General features: G+C 45.6%; 1 protein-coding gene across 1 annotated transcript in view; it reads left to right on the top strand.

Moving 5' to 3' along the window:
- TTLL12 (tubulin tyrosine ligase like 12) overlaps nt 1-23,253 on the top strand; it is a 42,968-nt gene that overhangs the window by 5,331 nt on the left and 14,384 nt on the right. Inside the window, exons 2-6 of the mRNA XM_075899469.2 lie at nt 11,689-11,867; nt 16,150-16,348; nt 17,593-17,752; nt 18,265-18,398; nt 21,388-21,464. Of these exons, the coding sequence (XP_075755584.2) occupies nt 11,689-11,867; nt 16,150-16,348; nt 17,593-17,752; nt 18,265-18,398; nt 21,388-21,464 (749 nt within the window). The remainder of the gene's footprint in view (nt 1-11,688; nt 11,868-16,149; nt 16,349-17,592; nt 17,753-18,264; nt 18,399-21,387; nt 21,465-23,253) is intronic.

Below are 23,253 nucleotides of genomic sequence, written 5' to 3'. Positions count from 1 at the left end.
GCAAAGAGGGGGATATTGACTAGTCAAAATACTTATCGGGTAGTCACCTAATCTTTTACATCCTTATTTGAAGTCTTAGTAATCTTTTTTTGTCATATTTTTCCTTCCCACAAACACACATACACATGCATTTTTGTGCAGGAACAGTCTGTGATAGTGTGTGGAAAGAATAATAAAAATAGCTTGGAATAGAACTTATATACTCTGGCACCAAGCTAGGAAGGCAGAGGAATTGTTAAGTAAAAAGTTTATTGAAGGAGGGATATAAACAGGCAGCAGTTAAAAAAAAAAAAAAAAAAACTGGTGAAGAGGCTTAGAGTGCTAAGTGGCTGCCTTGTCATGGCAGTAAGGAGTACAGGCAGTCCCCGGGTTACGTACAAGATAGGGACTGTAGGTTTGTTCTTAAGTTGAATTTGTATGTAAGTCGGAACTGGTACATATTGTAGGGGAAACTCGAGCCAAACATTTCTCCAGAGCTCAGTTTTATTCTCCCACACCTCCCTTCCCTCAGTCCTTTATTCTCAAGCTGAGATGTCTGCTGAGAAAAGCCGCTCCGCGTCTCCCTGGTCTGCTGGGGGGGGGGGTGCTAGCTTCGCGTCTCCCTGGTCTGCTGGGGGGGAAGCAGCTAGTGCGGGGTTGCCTCACCCCGTTTGTAAGTAGGGATCCGATGTAAGTCGGATCTGTGTAACCCGGGGACTGCCTGTAACTCATAAATTGTCAGGTTGTTCTGCTGAAAATAGACTGTGGATTTTGTTGTTTGGTCAAAGATGGGGCGGGTTAAAAAGTGTAAAATATGTCTGGTCCTGACTCCATGCCTGTTAGGACAAAGTGGAGAAATGTTCTGTTCAAAGAGTTGCCATATGGTGACAGGATGCTATACATGTTTTTTCTGTTCCTTCAGCTCATGATTGTGGTCCAGATCACTGTGTCTGTGTATACAGAGCAATGGTCATCACTTGTAATATGTGTACATGATTCCAGGTTCTACTCCTGAAGATGTTAATGCACCCTTACAACTGGGATAAAAGGTCTTATGGGGAGGGCTAGAAATTCAGAAAGGATTACGAGGAGGAGTAAGTGGACTGGGACCGTCAGGTGGGGAAGAGTGACACTGAGCCATGTTTCCATATGTAGGCTGGGGAGCTCTCAGGAAGGAAAGAGAAATGAATACATGGGGAGGAAGGGGTGAAAGGGTTTTCATGTTAAAGAATACCAGTGAGTCATGAAGTAGAACAGGGGAAGTTTCCTTCTATCCTACCAAACACAGGGATCTTGTCTGTACATGAACTTAAGCAAAGCCTAAAATTTTCTAGCAATAAAAAACTTTTAGTGTATTATGTAAATAAAAGTTCACTTCTCATCATTGGTGCCCCTAAAATCCACTCAAATAGAGCTCTTTCCCTAATTTCATTGAATGTGCCATAACATGCAGGTATTCTATTTTGATGGTCGTCCTAAGATATGTTGAAGCAGGTTTCCTCTACTGTGAGTCATTTGTACTTAAGTTGTTTTGTTTTTCTCCTTCCAAAAAATTGGAAATCTTCCAAACAATAATTTTTTAAAACAAAGTTTAGAAGTGTTCCCAGGACCCTGCCAACAGCTGAAAACCACGTCTCACACAATTAATAAAATTCTATACTTGGAAATTTTGCTCCCTGAAAAAGAATGAATGTTCCACGTACCCAAGTGGGAAGCCTGCCAGTTCTCCACTGCTATATCATATTTTTCCCCTCCTAACATTTGCATCTTGTGTGTGTGTGTGTGTGTGTGTGTGTGTGTGTATACATACACACATGCGCGCACACACACACACATGCAATTACAAAATCTCATTTCCAATGTAGTATAATGCATTGTATTTTTGTACTGCCAAAAAGTTACATAGTATAGTTGAGTACAAGTTTGCATAGCTTGCATAAATCTATGAAATTCAACAGAGGAATCCAGTTATATTTATAATAATTTTTGCTATTCTGTCCACATGCTATCCTATGAAGAAGATCCAGTGCGTTCTATCGGAAGTGGAAGTTCAGTTCTGTAGTAAGGCCTCTAGATCTTGGGACATTCATTTGTAGTAGGGATGTTAGATATTGGGTAATTGAATAATTGTGTAACTGTTATGAAATCTTTCCGGTTACGTGACTATTCAATAGTCCCTGGGAGCGGTATGCTCCCTGCCCCACTCCTGGGAGTCCCCTTCCACCCCGCACTGCTGCCTCAGTAACAGAGGCAGCAGCACGGGATGGAAGGTGGAGCCAATCTGCAAGGGGAGCCAGTCTAAAAAACAGCTCCCTGCACATACCCTCTGCCTGCCACCCTGTGCTGCTACCTCTGATACAGTGGCAGCAGGGCAGGATGGCAGCAGCCTCTTTCCCTGGCGGGAGGGGGGGGGGAAGGGTCTGAGTTCCCCATGGATGGGCTGCTGCCACGAAGCAGCCTCTGCCCGCAGTGGGCCCAGGCTTGCCGCAGACAGAGGCTGCTCCGTGGGATGCAGAGTAGCCTCTGTCTGCAGGGCACTCAGGCCCGCTGCAGACAGAGGCTGTTTCGTGGCAGATTCCCTTGCCGTTCCCTTGCTCCCCCCCCCCCCACACACACACTGCTGCTTCTGATAGAGGCAGCAGCATGGGATGGGATGGGGGGTAGATGGCACCATGGAGCCGGTCCTGGGGGGCAACCAGCTTTTAAGCTTGCTGATACAGAGGCAGCAAGGGGTGAGAAATGCATGTAGTCGAGAAGACTAACCGATAAGCCTAGGCTTATCAATTAATCATCTGGTCGACTACATGTTGACATCCTTAATTTATAGCAAGCAGACACTTTTTTTTTTCAATAGTTTTCATTTCAGCTAAAAATTGATGCTATGATGAAGCTGGAAAAAGAATAATATGACCAGTTCTAACAGCCTTTGTCATTGAATGTATTGTAGAGTGCCTCCTACACTTGCAGCATGCTGAAGATTTCTGTATGGTTGGCAGCACAAATGCACTTTGGAAATTATTAGGGATGCTGGAGGTTTTGGCCACTAGATAGAAGCCAGTTATTGGCATGAGGAAGTAGGTTGGGGTTGTGATATAAGCATATTTAACTAATGTTTCTGCTAAGGTAATCAATTAAATACTTAAGTGTCACCTTTAGTTTTCAGCGGTTAAATGCCCCATTGTGGTGAATGCAGATGACCTTCGAAAATATGAACGAGGCGTAAACTCGTTGAGTGTGGCTTGTCTCACCTGGGAGCAATTCAGAAAACTTGTACATGTTCATGGCTATTGTCGCAAATACAGAGATTATTAGATGGTATCATTCTGTAACAGGAAAAATTTAAGCAACGAATAGTCAAGTAGCATCTTAAAGACGAACACATCAGATGGTATCATTGTTCGTCTTTAAGGTGCTACTAGACTATTCGTTGCTTTTTAATTTTTTTTCCTGTTCCAGACTAACTTGACTACTCTTCTGAAACAGAGATTATTGTGGGTCATGCTGAAAGGTGAACAGCTAGATGGGAGGGAAGTTACTAATGGAGTTCTTTGGGGATTCATCTAGGAGCCAATCTTCAACATTTTTATTAATGATGCTACAAAAAGTAGGAGTGCGGCTATAAAATTTACAGATGATATCAAGTTGGAAGGTGTTTCCAATAAGGAGGAAGACTTGAGTATCCTACAAAAGCATTTGGATGATCTTGAAAACTAGAGTAAAACAAATTAGATGGAATTTAAGAGTGTAAAGTCATGTACTTTCAGGCTAACAAATTTTTGCTGTAAACTGGGACTTAGTGGTTGGAAGCAACACAGAAGGAGAAACATCTGGGTGCATTTGTTGATGACTATCACCTGCCAATGTTGTTATGGCCTTGAAAAATGCTAATGCAGCAGGTGAGACAAGGAAGTTTTTAGTACTACAGTAAAACTCCATTGGTCCGGCATCCAATGCTCCGGGACTCCTGATGGTCCGGCACCATCAGGAACCCGGAAGTGCTGGGGCAGCCGGACAGGCTTCCCCCATTCAGCTGCTGCTGAAACTGACCAGCAGCTGAATTGGGGAAGCCGGGAGCAGAGCAGCTGGGGTGCTGCCGGGTTGGTCCCGTAGCACTGCCCCTCGGGGCTGCGGAACCAACCTGGCAGCACCCCAGCTGCTCTTGGGGACGCCTGGGGCAGAGCAGCTGGAGTGCTGCTGGGTTAGTCCCGCAGCACCAAAGGACGGCGCTGCGGGACCAACCCGGCAGGACCCCAGCTGCTCTGCCCCAGGGGTCCCCGATTCAGCTGCTGCTGAAACTGACCAGCAGCAGCTGAATCAGGGACGCCTGGGGCAGAGCCGGACTATCGTAAGGGGGAGGCTATGGGGGGTCTGGGATGGCATCCCATCCCACTCCAGACCCCTCATAGCCCCCCCTTCTGATAGTCCAGCATATCGGATAATCTGGCACCCCCTGGGTCCTAAAGGTGCTGGATTATCGGAAGTTTACTGTATTTTTATATAAGGCACTAGTGTAGTGGCCTCTATAAGGGATGTAACCTTTAAGACTTTTTTTAATTTCAAGGCAACCGAAGATCTGCCCCACTTCTTCCCCAAAAGCCTGCCCATTCTATTTCCACCACCATCACTTAGAATCATAGAACTGAAAAAGACCTCAGAAGGTCAAGTCCAGCCCCCTGCTCTATGCTGGACCAATCCCAACTAAATCAACCCAGCTTGCTCTCTCCCATCCTCACTTACTCTTAAGTAAGCTGGGGTAGGGGCTGTGGGCTCTGTGCTAGGACTGATGCATAAGGGTGCAGGAAGTGGTGAGGGGTGCAAGTGCTGGGAGGGAGCTGGGGTGCTAGAAAGACTCCAGGCTGGGGTAGAGTGTTGGGGTGCAGGTGGGGATGTGGAATGCTGGCTTTGGAAGAGTGGTCAGGGCTAGGACAGGGATAGAGGAGAGGGTGTGAGGTACAGGCTCTGGCTGGGAAGTGCTTACTATGGATTTAACTGCTAAGGGTGCTGTTGACCCATTAAACCGGTGCCTGGCTGGAGCAGCCCCCAGCACGGTGGGGGGGAAGGAGGTTGCTCTAGTTGGGCACAGTGCACCATGGGGCTGGCAGCTAACAATCGAGCCCTGCTGTTAGCTGTCTGATAGAATTTTCATTGGTTACACAGATAATACTTTTTTACATCCCTAGTGCTTACTAGGGATGTTAGCCTGTAATAGAACAGTCGTGTGACCGCATCAAATTTTTGCAGTTACATGACTATTCAATAGTCCCCAGAGGCAGGGCCAGCAGCCAGTGCACTCCGGGCCCCACTCCTGGGGAGCCCCCTGCCACTCTGCATTGCTTCCTCTCTATCAGGGGTAGCAGTGTGGGGAGGCAGAAGGGAGCCAGTTTAAAACCAGCTCGTTGTGCAGACCGGCTCCGCTTGCCATCCCACACTGCTGCCTCGGTATCAGAGGCAGCAGCACGGGGTGGCAGCAGCCCTTGTCTTCAGCGAGCCTGGGCCTGCTGCAGACTAGGGATGTAAGCAAATAGTCCAATGTTGGTCCACAAGAACAAATGGCCATCAACAAGATTAGACTTAAAATTGGATGACCGTTTCTGATTATTAGAGAAGTGACGTTCTGGAACAGCCTTTCAGGAAGAGTAGTTGGAGCAAAAAAATCGTACTGATTTGAAGTCTGAGCTTGATGAAGTCTTGGACGGGATGGTATAAGATTGTCTAACTGGCATGTGGCACAGCTGCAACTTCTAGTAGCAAATCCCTGCATAAGCAGAAATGGGACATTAGCTGGAGTGGCCTCTGAATTACTGCAGTGCATTCTCTCCCAAGTGCTTGGCTGGTGGGGTTTGCTGACATGCTCAGTGTCTATCTGATCCACGTATTTGGAAAGAGGCTTTTCCCCAGATCAGGTTGACGGAGACCAGGGATGTGAGTGGGTTACCAGTTATCAGGTAGCGGGCAATGCTTACTAGGTAATCTTAACCTTTACCTGGGAGAGGCCCCTACCTCCCCTCCTTCCACCCATGGGCAGATGGGTGGTCCGGGCCCAAGGGACTGCTGGCTCCCAGCCTGTGTGGGCTAGGAGTTGGCAGCATCAACTGCGTGTGGGTGGAGTAAGTCCATTTTTAGGTGATAGCGAGTGACGAAGGATAACATTGCAGCGAGGAAAAAGAGGGCGCCCTTTAGCTGTTCACTTATAGATGTCTTCACATCTTGTCAGATTTTAAAAATGTGTCAAGAAAACTGTTTTGGGTGTTAGCTGGTTTCTGTGTTAAATTGCTCAGTGTTTCACAGTAAGTGTACACTGTGAATTTGAGGTGGGGAGTAAGCTAATGAGCAGATCAGGAAAACTCTCTGGCCGAATGAAAACTGCAGCAGGAAGAACAAAGTGTTAGTTTAAATGTGATACACCAGAAGGTTTTTTTGTTTGTTTTTTTAAACATATTGCCCCATACATGCACACAGTCGGTATGTTGTGGACTTCTTGTTGAACTGGTTAATCAAGGTTATATCTCTTGCTAAACAACTGTGTTTTTCCACCGCTACCCAAATTACAATAGTGATTATCTTCATTAAAGGGAGACTGAAATTACTAGCTTGCTAGTTGTGATGTCCACTAGAATGCATAACAGCAAAAAATGTTCCTAATTTAATATAACTTCAATAATGTTGCTTTTAAAAACTCTAGTCCTCTTTACTCCAGCCAATGTATACAGTTCTAGTAAATATTTCTCTAAACAGCCTATCCCTCAACTGTACCCCAAGCAGAATTCTGACCCATACAGGGGAAGTACTAGAGACTCCATGAAATCTAGGGCAGAGACGGGCAATAAGCCAGAAGCGGTTTGCTAGGGTTAGCCCTTGGCAGGCTGCCAATGCTTTATTTACCTGCGGATGTGCAGGTATAGCTGCTTGCAGCTTCTGTTGGCTGCAGATTGCTTGCCAATGGGAGCTGTGGGAAGCAGAGTCCTGGTCCGTGCATGCAGCCATGCTAGCAGATGCTCAGGTAAATAAAGCATAAGCAGCCTGCCAGGGACTAACCCTGGCAAACTGCCTCAGCCAGCGGGCCTCTTCTTGCCCACTTCTGCACTAGGGACTTCATTGTTCCTATTGGGTTTTGCGTGGATGGCACTTGCATACTCTGAGGGGCTACACCAGTCATTTCCAACCTTTAAGCACAAGATCACTTAAGTGCAAACCAGGATGTACCTCAAAGAGAATGTAGGAGTAAGCTTGTTATATAAAGCTGAAATGAAGTGCTTAACATACATCAGTTATACATTTTCCCTTCTTACTGAGTCTCAGGCTGATGCTTGTGACTGCACGCTATTTGCCAATGTCTTAAAATGTGGGTTGTAATTTTGAAAAAGTTGGCTGGATGAAGTCTTGCAGTGAGCAGCTGTGAGGCAAGTGTAATACTTGGTGCCATGTGCGGGTTCTGGGAGGGGACTCAGGGTTGGGGTACAGAAGGAGATATGGGGTGGGGACTCTTGGACAGATTTTGGGCCTGATGAGATTCAGGGTTGAGGAACGGAGGAGTTGGGGGTAAGCACAGTAGCCCTAAGGAACACTTTTTGCCTGTCCTGACCTCGCGCTGCTCGTAGAAGCATACAGCAGCTTATCCTTGTGTGTGGAGCCACCTGCCCCTCACATACTGTCCCTTTCTGCAGACACCACCCCTGCAGCTCCCATTAGCTGTGGTTCCATGTTCCTGGCCTATGGGAGCTGCAGAGGTATTACCTGCAGGCAACAGCAGCACGTGGAGACCGCCAGTACCTTGCTCAGGGATGTGCCAGTTGCTTCTTTAAGTGGCATGGGGTCAGGGCAGGCAGGGAGTCTGCCTTTGCCCCACTATGCCACTGGACTGTTAATGGCCCATCTCCTAGTTGAGCTGCAGGAGCCTCCGGGAGACCAAGCCCAATTCTGAGTCTCCCTATCAAACCTGGAGGGCTGGAAACCCTAAACTGAGATTGTCAGTGGTTCTGTGATCCACCAGGGAATTGCAATCTACCAATTGGTGACCACTGCTCTAGAACAGGGAACCAGTAAATCCATTCACGAGCTTTTGGAGGACCTGTAACATTCATTTGCATATTCAATAAGCAAATGATGAATATTCAAATAAGTTGTTTCTGGTCCTCCCAAAGCCCCCAGTGCCAGCGTTAGCAAAGCTTTTGATACAGTGACCCACAATATTCTTGCCAGCAAGATAAGGGAATATGGATTGGATAAATAGACTGTAAGATGGATAGAAAGCTGGCTAGATCAGGGTTTCCCAAACTTTTTACTTCAGTTGGAACCCGTTTTTTTTTTAGTACTGTCTTTTGCAGCCCAAAAATATAGACGCATATTTTAAAAAAAAAAAAAGAATGAAAAATGAATAAATTTTCAGTGTTTCACCCGGCTGCATCCTCCAACCAGCCTGGGCCAGGGCTTGGGGGACCTGGTACCATATGAGCACTTCAGGTGGTGGGAGCAGGAGCAGATTGGGGTTAGGGTATCTGGCTAAGAGGGAGGGTGCAAGGAAGAGTAGGGTTGCCAGGTGTCCGGTTTTGTACTGGACAGTCTGGTATTTAAAGGTTTTGTCAGGGAAAGAAATTGAGAAATTACCAGACATATAAAATGCCTGGTATTTTCTAATTAGGTACGTTTTATTATAACTAGGTGTATTAGTCCTTAGCTGCCTGGTTGGTAGATGTGCTCATACTGCCTGAGTGTGTCTACCTGCCAGGCAGTTCACAACTACCCCAGGTAGGGTATGTGTGCGGTGGGGAGGAGGCAAAATGGAATCCCCCGCCAGACTCACTCGTCTGCCAGGGTCTGCATGTGCCCAGGTCAGTCTCGCTCCCCCCTTTCTCTTCCCGATCTCCCCAGTCCAGCCTCACTGCCCCCGTCCAGCCCTGCTTCCAGCAGCTGATTCTCCCGTCCTCCTCCTGATCTTCCCCGGCCAACTTCCCCTCCGCCCATGCAGCCCTGGTTCCGCCGCCTGCCCTCTCCGATTTCCGCCGCCGAACAACCCCGCTACCCCCAACCCTGCTTCTGCCGCCCTCCCGCCCACATGCCCGGATCTCCATGGGACAGCGACACTCCCCCAGTCCTGCTTTGGCTGCCCGCCCGTCTGCCCGGATCTCCACCGAGACAGTCCTGCTGCCCCCAGCACTGCTTCCTGATGGCCGGTTCCTCCCCCCATTTCCCAGCCCGCCTTGCTTTGCTTCCCTTCCGGCAGCCATGCTGAGGCCTGGTATTTTTTTTGCCACAGCCCATAGTTTGGGAAACGCTGCTGTAGAATATAGAGGTCTGATTCCTGACTAATCTTGCTTCATAGGTGCTTAATTGATTTTTTTTTTTCACCCTGTTTCTCCAGCTAAGAGGATTAATAGAAATAATTATCTTGAAGCAGACACTGCCTTGTGTGAGGTGCAAATTAAAACTCATTACTTAAAGTGAATTCCCTGGAGTAGCAATCTGTTAGTGCTTAGAATTAGTGTAACTTTTTTGAAGGTTTGGTTTCGTTCCCTGATTTGACATGTTAAACCAATAATTTAGCTGAGAATGTTTTGTACAAATATTCTAATGCTGCCTTAAACGACATGGAGAGAACTAATGATCTCCCTGGTTATCATGTGTAACTGGGTTAGAGAAGTAGCAGCTTGGGCTCTGAAGTATAAAGCTTATTTAAGTTTTATACTGCAGTTCCTGCAGTGTATAACTGTGTAACTGCTGAGATTTTCAGTGGTTACAGGGTTACCTATTTAACTGACATTTAACATCTCTAGTTACTACGCAAGTCTTTTCTGAGATCCTATATATAATTACTCTTGATTCTAGATCATGATCCTGCAGCTGTGATAGGAAGGATCAAACAAAAATCAGAGAATTTCTGAGCATAGGAATAGCGGTAACTGCATAGAAATTAATTAGCAGCATTGGATTAAATCATTCAACCCAACTCATGTTAACGATGAGTAAACATGTGCATTGCATTAAGTCAGTCTACAATGTAGAATGCATTTTTAATATAACTTGTAAAAAGAAGCTAACCTGAAAACTCTCTTACTACTTCAGAACCGACTGTAAAGATAGACTTCCTCTTCACTAAATCAGGACTCCTAATGTATCAACACAATCCAGAAAAGAGACAAGGGAACAAAGTGCTTTGATTGGTCTTTCATCATATTATACCCAGACATTTTAGGGCTTTAGTGGAGTTAAATCACAAGTGGATTTGGCCTTGTGTCTTCAGCTTCTAACGTTTGAGATGGGTAAGCAAAGGGACAGAATTACTAAAGACTGTGGAACAAAAACTTCCTGTCAATGGCCATGTCTACCAGACAAACTTTGGTCAATGCAGACTTTGGTTACTTCAGCTCAAAGCCACAGCAGTTAATATATCACAAGAGCCCTGCAAATCCATGGCTATGCGCTTGGCACTGGCGGATGTGGAAGTTTTGGCAATGTATGGTGGGACAAATGGGTAGCATAGGGTGACTGGGAGCATGGGGCCCACTTCATACAACTGCCTGCATTCCATAATGTTGTCTATATTCCGTTATTTTTGCACTTCTATAAAGTATCTTTTGAACATATGCAGCCCTCCTTGCAGTCTGCCATCTCTGACAGAAGCATGGAACCTGCATGGCTCTGCACTATTCTCACAAGCGTTTCAAGCTCAGGGTGCACAATCCTACTGTATTGGCTAAATCATAAGAAGAACAAGGTCAGCATGGAACACTGCAAAAACAAATTCAGGGTTGTAGGTGGTGGTCATGGAGCATTGCTTCTGGGCCCACGAAACAAGCACTGGCTGGAGGGATTGCATCTTACTGCTTGGGGTGGCCAGCACTAGTTGCAGAGCTGTCAGATGCACAGTCACAACTCTGCCTCTGTGTGCAGAGCTCACCTCAACCCTCCAGCACAAGGACACGGGAATAAGAGAAGCACTGACAGTGGAGGAGCCAGTGGCGATCTGGTTGTGGAAACTTGTAGTGACAGATTGCTACCAGTCAGTGGGAAGTCATTTTAAAGTTGAAAAATCCACCATAGGGGCTGGTTGCCATGGAGTTGTGCAGCATCATTAGTCATCTCCTGCTGTCCAGTGTTTGTTACTTCCAGCAGTATGCAGGCCGTAATGGATGGTTTTGCTACAGCAACAGGGTTCTGAACGGCACTAACTGGGCAATAGAGAACATGCATATCCCTACTTTGGCCCCAGACAACCTTCCAACAGAGTGCGTCAGTAAAAAGGGCTACTTTTTTGTGGTTATCCAAGCGTGGATGGATTATCGGAGACAATAACTGACATACCCAGGGTACAATCTGGGCTGTTATATAGCTGAGGGGACACAGCTGTTCAGCCTGGGGGGTGCCTTTTACATTGCTTTGCTGTGAAAGCTGCCACTTCTGCAGCAAGGACAAGTCAGGAAACATGCACAGATAAGCTGCTTTGCATTGACATATGTGGACCCAGCTTTGTAATGTAGATCAGACCTATGTAAACTGAGGACATTTTTTTAAATAATCCCCACCCCAGGAATGTGAAAGAATAGGTAGTGCTGAAGATGTCCATTTGTTCCTTTCCAAAAAGGTTTATGAATCCCAGGCCAAACTTGACTAGTTGGTACACATTGGACTATGTATATCTGGAAACTTCAGAATAGACTGTACTGCTACTACTTCAGCTAAATGCGTATGGTTATATGGTGCTTTCATTCTCAGGTGTTTGATGCTGGAGAGTTTTTCGGAATAATGCAAGTAGAAGAGGTGGAGGAGGGGGCGGAAGAGGACAATGAAGAAATTGAAGATGAATTGAAAAAGAAACCCAATCCTGGAAATGAACTCTGTTACAAGGTTATTGTAACAAATGAGACTGGATTACAAGCCGCAGATCCCAACGGGTAGGTTCTAGTTTTCCCTAATTGCAGATAGTTCACTTTTTCCTGAAACACACATCTTGTAAAACAGTGGTTACCAACCAGATTGGGATCTACTGATAGATCTTGGAACCTCTGACAGGTTTGGCCAGGAGGTGATCAAGTTCTGGCTCTTCATTTGCCCCTCTCAGCACTGCCATGCTGCTCCTGCCCTCTGCCTTGGAGGTGCCCCCACCCCTGGCAGCTTCCTGCTTGTTGTGCAGTGTATGAGTGCTGATGTCAGGGTGCCCCTCCCATCACCCTGTACCCCATCTCCACAGAGCAGAGGGGGGCAGGGATGGAGAGAGTTTGCTGGCTGCTTTTGGGAGTGGTGCAGACCCAGGGTAGCATTGAGCCTGCCTTAGCTCCCTGCACCACCACCCAGAAGCCAACTGTGGTAAGTGGTGCCCAGCTGGAGCCTGCATTCCAAATGCCAGTCCCAGTCCTGAACCCCTCCTGCACCTTAAACCCCTACCCTAGCCCTGAGTCCCCCTGCACCCAAACTCCCTCTCAGAGCTTGCACCATGAACCCCGTCTCCCTGCCCTAGGCACAGCTCAGAGTCCCTCACACTCCAAATCCTTTAGTCCAAGATTAGTGTCTGCATCCACCTCCTCCACGCCCCAACCCTCTTCCACCTGCCTGATAAATGTGACTGAGGATAGGGGAGGGAAGGAGGGAGGGAGGATGGAGTGAGTAGGGGCCAGGTCATGGAGAAGGGGCAAGAAGAAGGCAGGGCAAGAGTGTTTGGCTTTGAGGTAGATCCTGGATTGCATTTAAACTCAAAGTGATCTCCTGCTTAAAAAGGTTAGAGACCACTGTTGTAAAATGAGCCTCATAATTTAATGTTTGTTTTGTTTTGTTCCTCAGCACCCTTGTATTCATACCCTACATGCTACTTCAGTTATATTTGGACAATTATATGTCTTGTGATGTATTATTTGAAAACTAGTAAATTTGATCAGTGATATAACTGTAAAATGAATATGATGATGCTATATGTGGAATTGTGTACAGTTGCTGACTTTATGCTTTACAGTCTGTGACTAAAAGGTTAAACCAGAGATGTCAGAAGAGTTGATGAAGAGAAATTCTTCAAAAAAAGGAGAGAGAGAAACTAACACTTCCTACCAGGGTGTGGCCAAAACCAGTATGCTATTTGTTTGTATCCAAGATTGTAAGAAGAAATCATTGTGTTGTAAAAATCAAAAGTGGGGGAGAGGGGCAAAAGGTCAGCCTGAAGTCTACACCAGACATCACGGACAAAGGAAACCAGCACCATAGATAGTGTGAGGATCCTGGCTAAGGGCTAGTCTGTTATTACTAGAAAAGGAAGATGATGGCGAAACTACTTGGAACAAAGCCTGTAACCTGTTATGCCTTGGCCATTTGTAAATACATTTTGACTTGTTTGTAGTCCTCTCTATCTCCACTATTTTGCTAGTGATGGTGATATAGCCTATATCAGTGGTCCACCACCTTTAGAGACTCCCAGGCGCCCGGGGGTGGGGCCACTTACGCGCCGGGCACCCGGGGGCAGGGCCATGCGTCTGGGGGCACGCCAGGGGACGGGGATGCCCTTGCACCCAGCGCCGGCATGTGCCCCAGGGCCGAGGCTAGGGCTGCCCGAGCGCCTTGCGCCCGGGGCCGTGGCCGCCCGAGCGCCTTGTGCCGTGGGCCCGGGGCTGGCGCCGCCGCCCGAGCTGCGCACCTGGGGCCGGCACCAGCGCTGCCCGTGTGCCGCGCGCCTGCGTGTGTCCCGGGGCTGGGGCCGCCCGAGCGCCGCGCACCCAGCGCTGGTGCATGTCTCTCCTGTGCGCCGCACGCCTGGGGCGGGCCGGCCCAGGTTGTTGGCGGGCGCACACAAATGCCCCAGCGGGCGCCATGGTGCCCGCAGGCACCACGTTGGGGACCACTGGCCTATATATTTGCCCGATACAGCATTTTTATTTTTGTTTGCCTGTTTTGACTTTTAAATATTCTCTGACCCATTGGGGTTTTATAGCACAATGAGAAAAGATGAGGAAGAGAGTTAGTGTTGCTGGTTTTGGTTGGAGTTTAATATACAACTGCTTCAACTCTTACCTCCAGACAAGTTCAAGCACCCAGTCAGTAGGGGCAAGGAGGGATGGGGGGGGAGGTATAAAACCCCACTAAAAACAAAAGAAACACCTCTCTACCCCTCCCATGGAGTACAAAAGAGGTGGTACTGAAGCCCCTAGACTCTCAGCCTTCTGAAATGTTACATGGCCATAACCTGTAAGGGATGGGATCAGGGGCGCACACTACTGCCTATGCACAAAACAAGATGCAGTAGAAACTCATTACATTAGAAATATTATCTGAGAAGTAATTTCTATGACTATTGCTGCTCACTGTAACACTTCATATTTTTTTTTAAATCTGACAATTATCAAAAATGTACACTCTATTAAATTTAACCATTGACCATGAGTTCATAGAATGGGGATGGCATCCTACCCCATCTCATCCAAATGCAACACAATTCTGTATCCAAACCTAAATATTCCAAAAAGTGAGGAAAAGTCTGTTTTTAAACAGACATTTCTAGCACTGATCAGGCAGGCAGAGGAACAGTGGAGTCCTTCACATGTTATAAATTTATCCGGACACCTAACTTTTGATCTTCAAATCCTGAGATATTCCAACCGCGTGCTTCTTTTGAGTGTAAACTACCAACTTGTTGAAATGTGGCTGTTCTGGTCCTGACCTCATCCATTCACATTTGTCAACTCGCCAAGGTTTGAAATTAGATTTCTGAGGGTGAGGTGTTAGTGTGCCTTCATACACTTTTTTTCTTTTTTCTTAAAGGCAGGGGGAAGCTAGAGCTTTTCGTCATTTTCAGGGAATGACACACCTAGGAACCACTAATGTGTTATATCAGTGTTTTTTTTGTTTTTTTTTAAACTGTGTTCCGTGGCGCACTGGTGTGCGGCGAGGCAGTTGGAGGTGTGCTGCGGAGAGCAGAGTTCAAGATAGCCACCCTTAAAGGGGCAGGCGACTTTTTGTTGTTGTTGCTGAACAAATTTTCCCTCTGACCCCCTCCCCCCACCACCACTGCTCCCCCCCCCCCCCCAATAAAAAAAATCCTTGGCGTTCCTCATTTTAAAAAAAAAATTTTGTTTGGTGTTCCTCGGTCTTAAAAAGTTTAAGAAACACTTTGCTATATGGTTTGGTTTTTTATTTGGTTTTCCTCAAGAATTCCTTTCCTTTCAAAGTTCCACTAAGTCATTTGACCAGATCATGTGCATGTTAAAATTAAGGCAGGGAAATATTTTCTGTTTTCCTTTTAAAGGCTGTCCCGCTGCGGGCATGCTCCGTGGCTTTGCTCCCTGTCTCCCTGGTCTGCTGGGGGTGGGGGGTGCAGCTAGTCTTCCCCCCCCCCCCCCCCCAGCAGACCAGGCTTTTCTTGCCTACCCCTGGGGTAGAGCAGCTGGGGGTTGCTGGGTTGGTCCCGCAGCGCCGCTCCGGACCAACTGGGCAGCACCCCAGCTGCTCTGCCCCAGGCGTCCCCAAGTCAGCCGCTGCTGAAACTGACTAGCGGCTGACTACAGGAAGCCCGAGGCAGAGTTGCTCTGCCCCAGGCTTCCTGGAATCAGCTGCTGATCAGTTTCTGCAGCGGCTGACTTGGGGACACCTGGGTTTCTTAAGTTGAATCTGTATGTAAGTCAGAACTGGCATCCAGATTCAACCGCGGTTGAAACTGATCAGTTTCAGCAGCGGCTGACGCCAGTTCCGACTTACATACAGATTCTACTTAAGAACAAACCTACAGTCCCTATCTTGTACGTAACCCGGGGACTGCCTGTACTCCTATAAAGCCTAAGTATGTAGCACTTTTCCTTCTTCAAACATGAATTCCTCTCCACAGGCTCATTACAAGGTAAGCACTGTTAGCTCCAATTTACACTAATCGCTTATTCTCTTCTCCCCTCCCCCCCACATCTGTATCCAGGCTTCAGAGGAGAGCTAGAATTGTAAACTGGGGGTTCTGTTTTTTGTGCCTAAGGTTTTGGCCATACCTTTTATGGAAATAGTACCTTCGGCTGTGTGAAGTATATGGTAGAGCAAATACAAAGTGAAAGATAACCCTACTTCTGGTGATGTAAAAATTCTCATTTTGGAGAAGTAGTAACTTGGCCGCTTACCCTTCTACATGAAAACCTACCCTTTTTTAGCAAATTCATCTTGCTTTGTATTTAGACAAGAGGCTTATAGTAGTAATGTTACTGGAATTCTCTCCTTTAGCATTTTCCTTATCGATCATGCCTGGACGTACCGTGTTGAACATGCACGCCAGCAGCTGTTGAATGTTCCCGGTCTGCTACATAGGATGGCAAACCTCATGGGAATAGACTTTCATGGAGAAGTTGCAGATGAGGGAGCTATTGAGCAGGTGTTGCAAGAAATGTGGAAATACAATCAGACCTACCAGCTGTCTCAAGGGGTGAGTGACTCCTCTAGTCAAGAATATTAAACAGCTCTGCTAGATCCTGAATTTAACCATACCCAATACATGGATAATTAATACAGATTTCTCTCCAATACAAAAACACTCCTTTTTTTTGAGCCATTTTAGAAAGAACTGCTACTCAGAAAAGGGACAGCCAATGCCGAGCAGTTTGTGTTTATATATATATAAAAAAAAAGCAGTGGCAAGTTGCCAACTTGTTAACAAAGGGCTACCCATCAGTTTAGGAGGAAAACGTTTACAAGTTTCATGTAACAAAGAAGCACGTGCATCAAAGAAGAGTTAGAAAATGACCTCAGATTGCTCATTCTGCTCCTTTCTTAAACATATGCTATAATTTGCAAGAGAATAAATTCTTACAACCAAGTAAGTTGAAAAAATAAACTTGCACTAAGTGCATTTGTTAGCAACAGTCATGTATGTAAACTACAGTGAGTGTAGGTGTTCTGTTAGATACTGTGGTGATTTTTATGCTGATAAAGCTGTGAAAGGGTAATATTAGGATAACTCATTTCTTTAAACAACAAGAAGTCTGGTGGCATCTTATAGACTAACAGATTTATTGGAGCATAAGCTTTCGTGGGCAAAGACCCACTTCGTCAGGTCGAGCATCTGACAAAGTGGGTCTTTGCCCACGAAAGCTTATGCTCCTATAAATCTGTTAAGAAGTCCTGTGGCACATTATAGATTGTTTATGCAGATTCAGACTAACATGGCTACTCCTCTGATACTTGTCACTTCTTCAAGTTTTGTTGTTGTTTTTTAAATATTCTTATGGAAGGCAGAGTTACCTAGAGAACAGAACAGTGGACTGGAACATAGGAGATCTGGGTTTTGTTTTTGGTTGGGCCAGAGGCATGCTGGGTGACCATGAGCAAATCACTTGACTGCTCTGTGCCTCAGTTTCCCCATCTGTAAAATGGAAATTATGACCTGCTTTTGTAAAGCACTTGGAAATCTACTGATGAAAAGGCTAGTAGTAATAGCATTCTATACTTTCTGCTAATCCAAAATTGCCTTATGTTTCATGCTATCATTAGTTCTTCCTTCATTGGAAAATCAAGTCTTGATTAATTGAAACAGAGCATAGTAATATGGCTTTAGCATAAGCTCCTACCCCCTTCTCTTTAGCAGCATTTTATTAATAGTATGATGTGTAATGAGTGTGGGTTTTTTGTTTTTGTTTTTTCCCTTCCTCCTCCTCCCCTGCTCCCCACCAGACTGCAGAGGAGAAGGTTCCTGTCTGGTATATTATGGATGAATTTGGATCTCGAATTCAGCATTCAGATGAACCTACCTTTGCAACAGCACCTTTATTTTATATACCTCAGCAAATTGCTTACACTGTGCTCTGGCCTTTAAGGGACCTTGAAACTGGTGGTAAGTATGTCTGTACATCAAGTACATTATCTGCTTCTACCCAAAGAATGGAACTCCACTGAATTTACAAATCAAAAACAGCAGTTCTAACTTTTCTCAATTCTGTTATGAGGTGGTTTGTGTGTGGGGTGGTTGGTTTTTTTTTTTTTGGGTGGGGGGGGGGGGGCGTTATTCAACCTCTCTCAAAACATCCTGCATATTTCTTTAAGACTTACTAGGTTTTTTTTTAATTAATGACCAAATATATTATAGATAACCTTTCTCATACATATTGTGACTCTTATTCAAGAGGATGTGATGGCTCTCATTGGTCCAGAAATGTCACAAGGAACAACCTGAGTTTTTAGGTTGCAAAGTCAAGCACTTAGTAATGTTTTAAATTGCACGTTTAAAAATATTTTTTAATCCTTTCAGTTGTCACATAATCTATGGTTGTATTATATCATTTGCATGAAAAATTGTTGGTGGAAAATGATTGGCAATGCTACAATTATTTTTATATTCCACTGTAGAAGAAGTGACTCGAGACTATGCCTATGGGGAAACTGATCGTTTAATCAGAAAGTGTATGTTGTTGCCATGGGCTCCTGCTGAGGTATTGGATGTTAACTATTCCACTCCAGAACCATCAGAAGATCACTATCAGGTATAATTGTAATACATCTTTTCTTTAGGGTTCCTCTTTTATTTGGCCAAAGTAATTCCAGGTTTTATTTCTCTTCCGATGTGCAATATGAAGTATCAGGATTTCATAATCTAAAAAACTGCCTTTTGTAGAATTTAAATTATGTAAAGGTGGCGCATGTAGTAAAGTCAGAAATAAATAGCAATTCCAAAACTAAAACAATAGTGGCATGTGACATATTGTGGTATCCTTTGCTAGCCTACATCATAACAGAGGCACCAAGTAGTCTAGAGGCTTCTGTCCGACAATATATAAACCCGAATTATCAGGGCTCGACAAACTGTGGCAAGAGCTACTTTCCAGCCGGAGAATGGGCACACGGAGCAACCGGCTGAAATCTACTTGCCATGGGCGAGTAGAAATAGTGGTTTGTCGAGCCCCGTGAATTATATGGAATTCGGCATGCAAACCCAAAGGTTGGAGCAATTGCTATTGGATTTATTATTACAGAATCTTTGGTCAATCCAAAAATATAGGAAGAGTAATCTTTGTATGTAAGGAACAAAATCTTATTTCTAGCCTCCTTATTCTTTTGTTGTTGTTGTTGTTGTTGTTGTGATCTGAAGGCTTGCGTACACTTATCTGGTGACTGGCGCTTCAACAATCAATTCTCTAGGGGCAAGTTTAGCAAGTCCAGTGAAGATACGATAGGTTGACCACTGATCACTCTTTTGTCAACTCCGAAACTGCACCAGTGCTCGCACGCACTCTGAAGTAACTTGACCTAAAGTATGTTGACTCCAGCTACAGTATTCACATAGCGGGAGTTGCGTAAATTAGATCTACTTTACCCCGTAGCATAGATCTGCCCAAAAGCAATTCAGTATTACATCAGGAACAACATTTCAAAGTGGATGGCTTGGGTTTTTCAAATATCATCCTCCTCCCCTCCATGTGGATGAAGGCGGAGCCCTGATCTCTGGTGCCCCCTGGGGGGCCTGAACCCAGGAGTCACAGGACTGGAGTTCTGAACCTGGGTACTCCTTGTGGAGCAGAAGCTCTGACCCCATGGACAAAGTTGGGGACATAGAGGGTATTTGCCTTCCCCCGCCCCCTCACCCAAACCCCAAAAAACCTGCAAAGCCAGAGCACAGCAGTCCAGAGGGCAGTCCCACACCTCCCCGATCTACTTTCCCCACAACCTGGCCAGGTTGGAGGCAGGGAGCCAGTGCAGAGCAGCTGCTGCTCTTGCTGGTGCCTTGGGGTTCATCTATCCAGCAACATTATTTCTAAATAGCTTAGTCCGTGTCTACACAGTAGGCAGTTATTTTGAAATAATGTTGAAATACTATCAAGTTGGAGGACTGTAACCCTCATTGTCTGAGGAGCAAGGGAAGTCGGAGGAGGAGTGCTCTGTTTGGAAATAAGTGCTGTGTAGATGCTTCCAAGTTCAAAGTAAGCCACACAATTAACGTAGCTTATTTCGAGTAGACGCACCCATAGTGTGTCTCTTCTCCTATTGGTGCCCCTGCTTGATGCTGTTCCTTGGCTCTCAGCCCTCTTTGCTCAGACCAAGGCAGCTGGTAAGAGCCGCCTGGGTGGGGTGATCTGGCTGTATGGCTGGCAGACCTCTCTAGGAACAGGGACTGCAGAGGCTCTCCCCCTTCCCATCCTGTCCCCCCGCCCCTCCAGCACACAGCCCCTACCCACCCCTCTGAGTATACACTCTGAACTGTCTCCTACCCATACACAGCCCCAGCTACCCCCTTCTTGCACCTGAAGTTGTTTTCAAACTTTTTGAGCTAAGGGTTCCACCGGTCTGGATTACAATTTTTGGTGCCATGCAGAAATGGCCCACGCCCCACTGCTTCTCCCTCCGGCATCAGCACTTGTCCATGGGGGTTCCAGCAGCCTCTGTTGGCATCAGACAAAGCTGGCCGTGGCAAACAGGCTGCTCCAGCGGCAGACAGGGGCTGCTGGACTCAGTGCAAGCTGGGACCAAGCAGTTCTGGCTCGCGCTGGACTGGGATGCTGCACTTCTGCATTTTAAATGTAGTCAGAGTCCAGTGTTTAAATGTAGTAAGAGCTGTAGCATGGGTGGCTCCCACAGCCGGGACTGCTCAGTCCCTGGTCGAGCTGGCTCCTGGAGCCACCCCTGCTGTGGCTCTGCACAGCGATCCTTATCGACTAATCATGTAGTTGATACAAATTGTATTGACCACATGATTTAGTCAGATAACCACCATTTAACATCCCTTGCAACCACCCTAGTTCCATAAGAGACCCTTTGCTTTTCATCCCAGATACACAGAAGAAACTGGGTTATGCTGCTACAATGAATAGTGTGACAATTTTTTCTTTTTATAACCAGATATGCTAGTGATGACATAGGTGGGGGTTTCCAAAGCACTCTGAGCCTAGCACTAACGCCTTTAATGTCAGTGATAACTCCCATTTATTGCAGTAACAGCAGAGTGAGGTCAACACCACTATGTGATGCTTAGTCCGCCTCCCTAGTTTGCAGTGTGTGAAGCCATCATTCATGAAGTTGAGCTGTACCTTGGCTGTCTACTTTAAAAAAATCAATGTACATTTCTCAAATTGGAGCCCTAAGGGAGTCTTATCTTTTGCTAAAATAAAAAGTGATTAGCCACAGTGCAAAGGAAACTGTTTAACCTGATCCTAATGTTTTAAATAGGAGAAGGAAGAGAGGATGAACTCTGAAATGTTTGTGCTTCAGGGAAACTTTTTCATATGCCAATACTACTAAAACACCCAAGCACTGTTGTTTTATGTCCAGTTGAATTTTTATCGTTTATATTAATACTTTTGTAAGTTTGTTTTTCAATTTTCCTTTTTACAGCTTCTGTTTTCATGTACTTTTATTTAAAAAAACCTCAATTTTGGGTCTAAATTACTGTATATGTACCTGTAACATGTTAAGATTGTGGGGTTTGAAAGTTTGCTCACTTTACTTAGCATAAGCTTGCTTTTTTTTATTTGTTTTTAGGCTATATTAAACAACAACAAGGAGAAACTACCTGTGGCTATAAATCCATCAGTTTATGACAGGAATAAAATTTTCAAGTATGTATCTATAAACTAAATGCCTTCAAAATGCTTTCAATTCCTTGGCCGTATCAATGTTGTATTGTCCTGGGATACGAATTTCCATGGTGCTTTCTTAACTTTAAAAGCTCTGCAAAAGCAGAGGCTTTTTTCCATGAGTACTAGTAACTTTGGGTATGTTTAGATTACATACCTCTGCTGACAGAGGCATGTAAAATAGGCTACCCGACATAGTCAATGAAGCGGGGATTTAAATATTCCCGGCTTCATTACAATAAAAATGGCCTCCACGCTGTGCCGGCTCAGCTGATCGTCGGCACAGCGCGCGAGTCAAGACGCGGATCTGTCGACAGGGAATGCCTTCGTCGACCGTCCTGTAAACCTCGTTTCACGAGGCATAAGAGAGCAGTTGACAAAGGCATTCCCTGTTGACCAATCCGTGTCTTGACTCGCACGCTGTGCCGAGGATCAGCTGAGCCGGCATAATGTGGCGGCCATTTTTATTTTAATGAAGCCGGGAATACTTAAATCCTCGTTTCATTGACTGTCGGGTAGCCTATTTTACATGCCTCTGTCAGCAGAGGCATGTAATCTAGACGTACCCTTTGTGGGCTCAGGAGCCCTGGTACTCGCTGAAAGAGGTAAAACAAGAATGACTTGAAAATAAATGTTCAGTTAGCAATATCCCTTTAAGCAATATCTTCCATGTCTCTCTGTAAATGTAGGTCAGTGTTAAGAACTACCTTGACAAGTGTTCCTTGATAGCTGGAGATTGTTTTGTTTTTTGTCTTTGGTAAAGGCTATTGCTTTCATGCTTACAGGATTTTTTTTAAATCCCCTTTTTGAATGGCACTTATGAAGGGAGAGCTTACTCTTTTTAACCCAGCAGTATAGACTAACTATATTTAGGTGAGTACTCTACGTTTCCCTGTGATGCTGTGCAGTGTTGAGGCTTATGGAGACTTCCTACATGACTTAATACTCATGGGAAATGGATTCATTGAAATCTTACTGTGCTGGGAGAAGGTGACACACTTGTCAGTTGAATTATTAATCAGTAAAAAGTGCATCCAGCTTTTCTGCTGAGGAGACTAAATGTCTGGTGCACAGCTAGCAGCAAAAGTCTATTAAGATATAGTGGAATGACTTACATTCTTTTTAAGAGAGAATAGCCAGCCAGACAAAATGATGCCTAAACATCATGTGAATGAAGACTTACCAGTAGGAATGTAAAATCCCGTTGAATCAATTAAACATAATGTAACATTTAATTACTTAAACAATGGGTGATTGGGGGGCTGCTCCTGCTCAGATGGACACTGGTTAACCAGTAAGCATCAGCTTTATTGGTTAACCTCTGGTAAGTGGAGATATCGGGCATTTACTGTCCCTTGAAAGGGTGAGGTGCCCTTCTCCACTGTCCATTTAAAAGCTTAATGTCTTGTCTTTTGGCTCAGTGCTAGCCACCAAATAGAGGAGGGTGTGTTTCCATTGTTGGTTCTCTTCTGTGGCTGTAGGAGGGTTTTTATTTTGAAGAAAAAGTATACTTGATGCATTCCCAGCTTTAGGACATGTTCTTTCTGCTGGCTAGGCTTGTACTCCGCCCCTGCTGAGGTTGTTAATGGCAGTGTCTCTATGGGTATGTGCTGTGATGCTCACCACTTCACAGAATGAGCAGATTTAAATGAAGTCCTGCTGGTGAGGGCAAACTGAAGGAAAGCAATATCTTCCCCGAATGGTATCAGAAAATCCCTCTGTCTGCAGGCAGCTTGGACCCCGGCCACAGACAGGAGCGTGGGGCAGTAGG

Source organism: Pelodiscus sinensis, chromosome 1 (genome assembly GCF_052426305.1).
Source record: "Pelodiscus sinensis isolate ZL-2025 chromosome 1, ASM5242630v1, whole genome shotgun sequence".
Classification (NCBI taxonomy): domain Eukaryota; kingdom Metazoa; phylum Chordata; order Testudines; family Trionychidae; genus Pelodiscus; species Pelodiscus sinensis.
The sequence above is the reverse complement of the archived record's forward strand: the minus strand, read 5'-3'. Positions and strand labels throughout refer to the sequence as shown.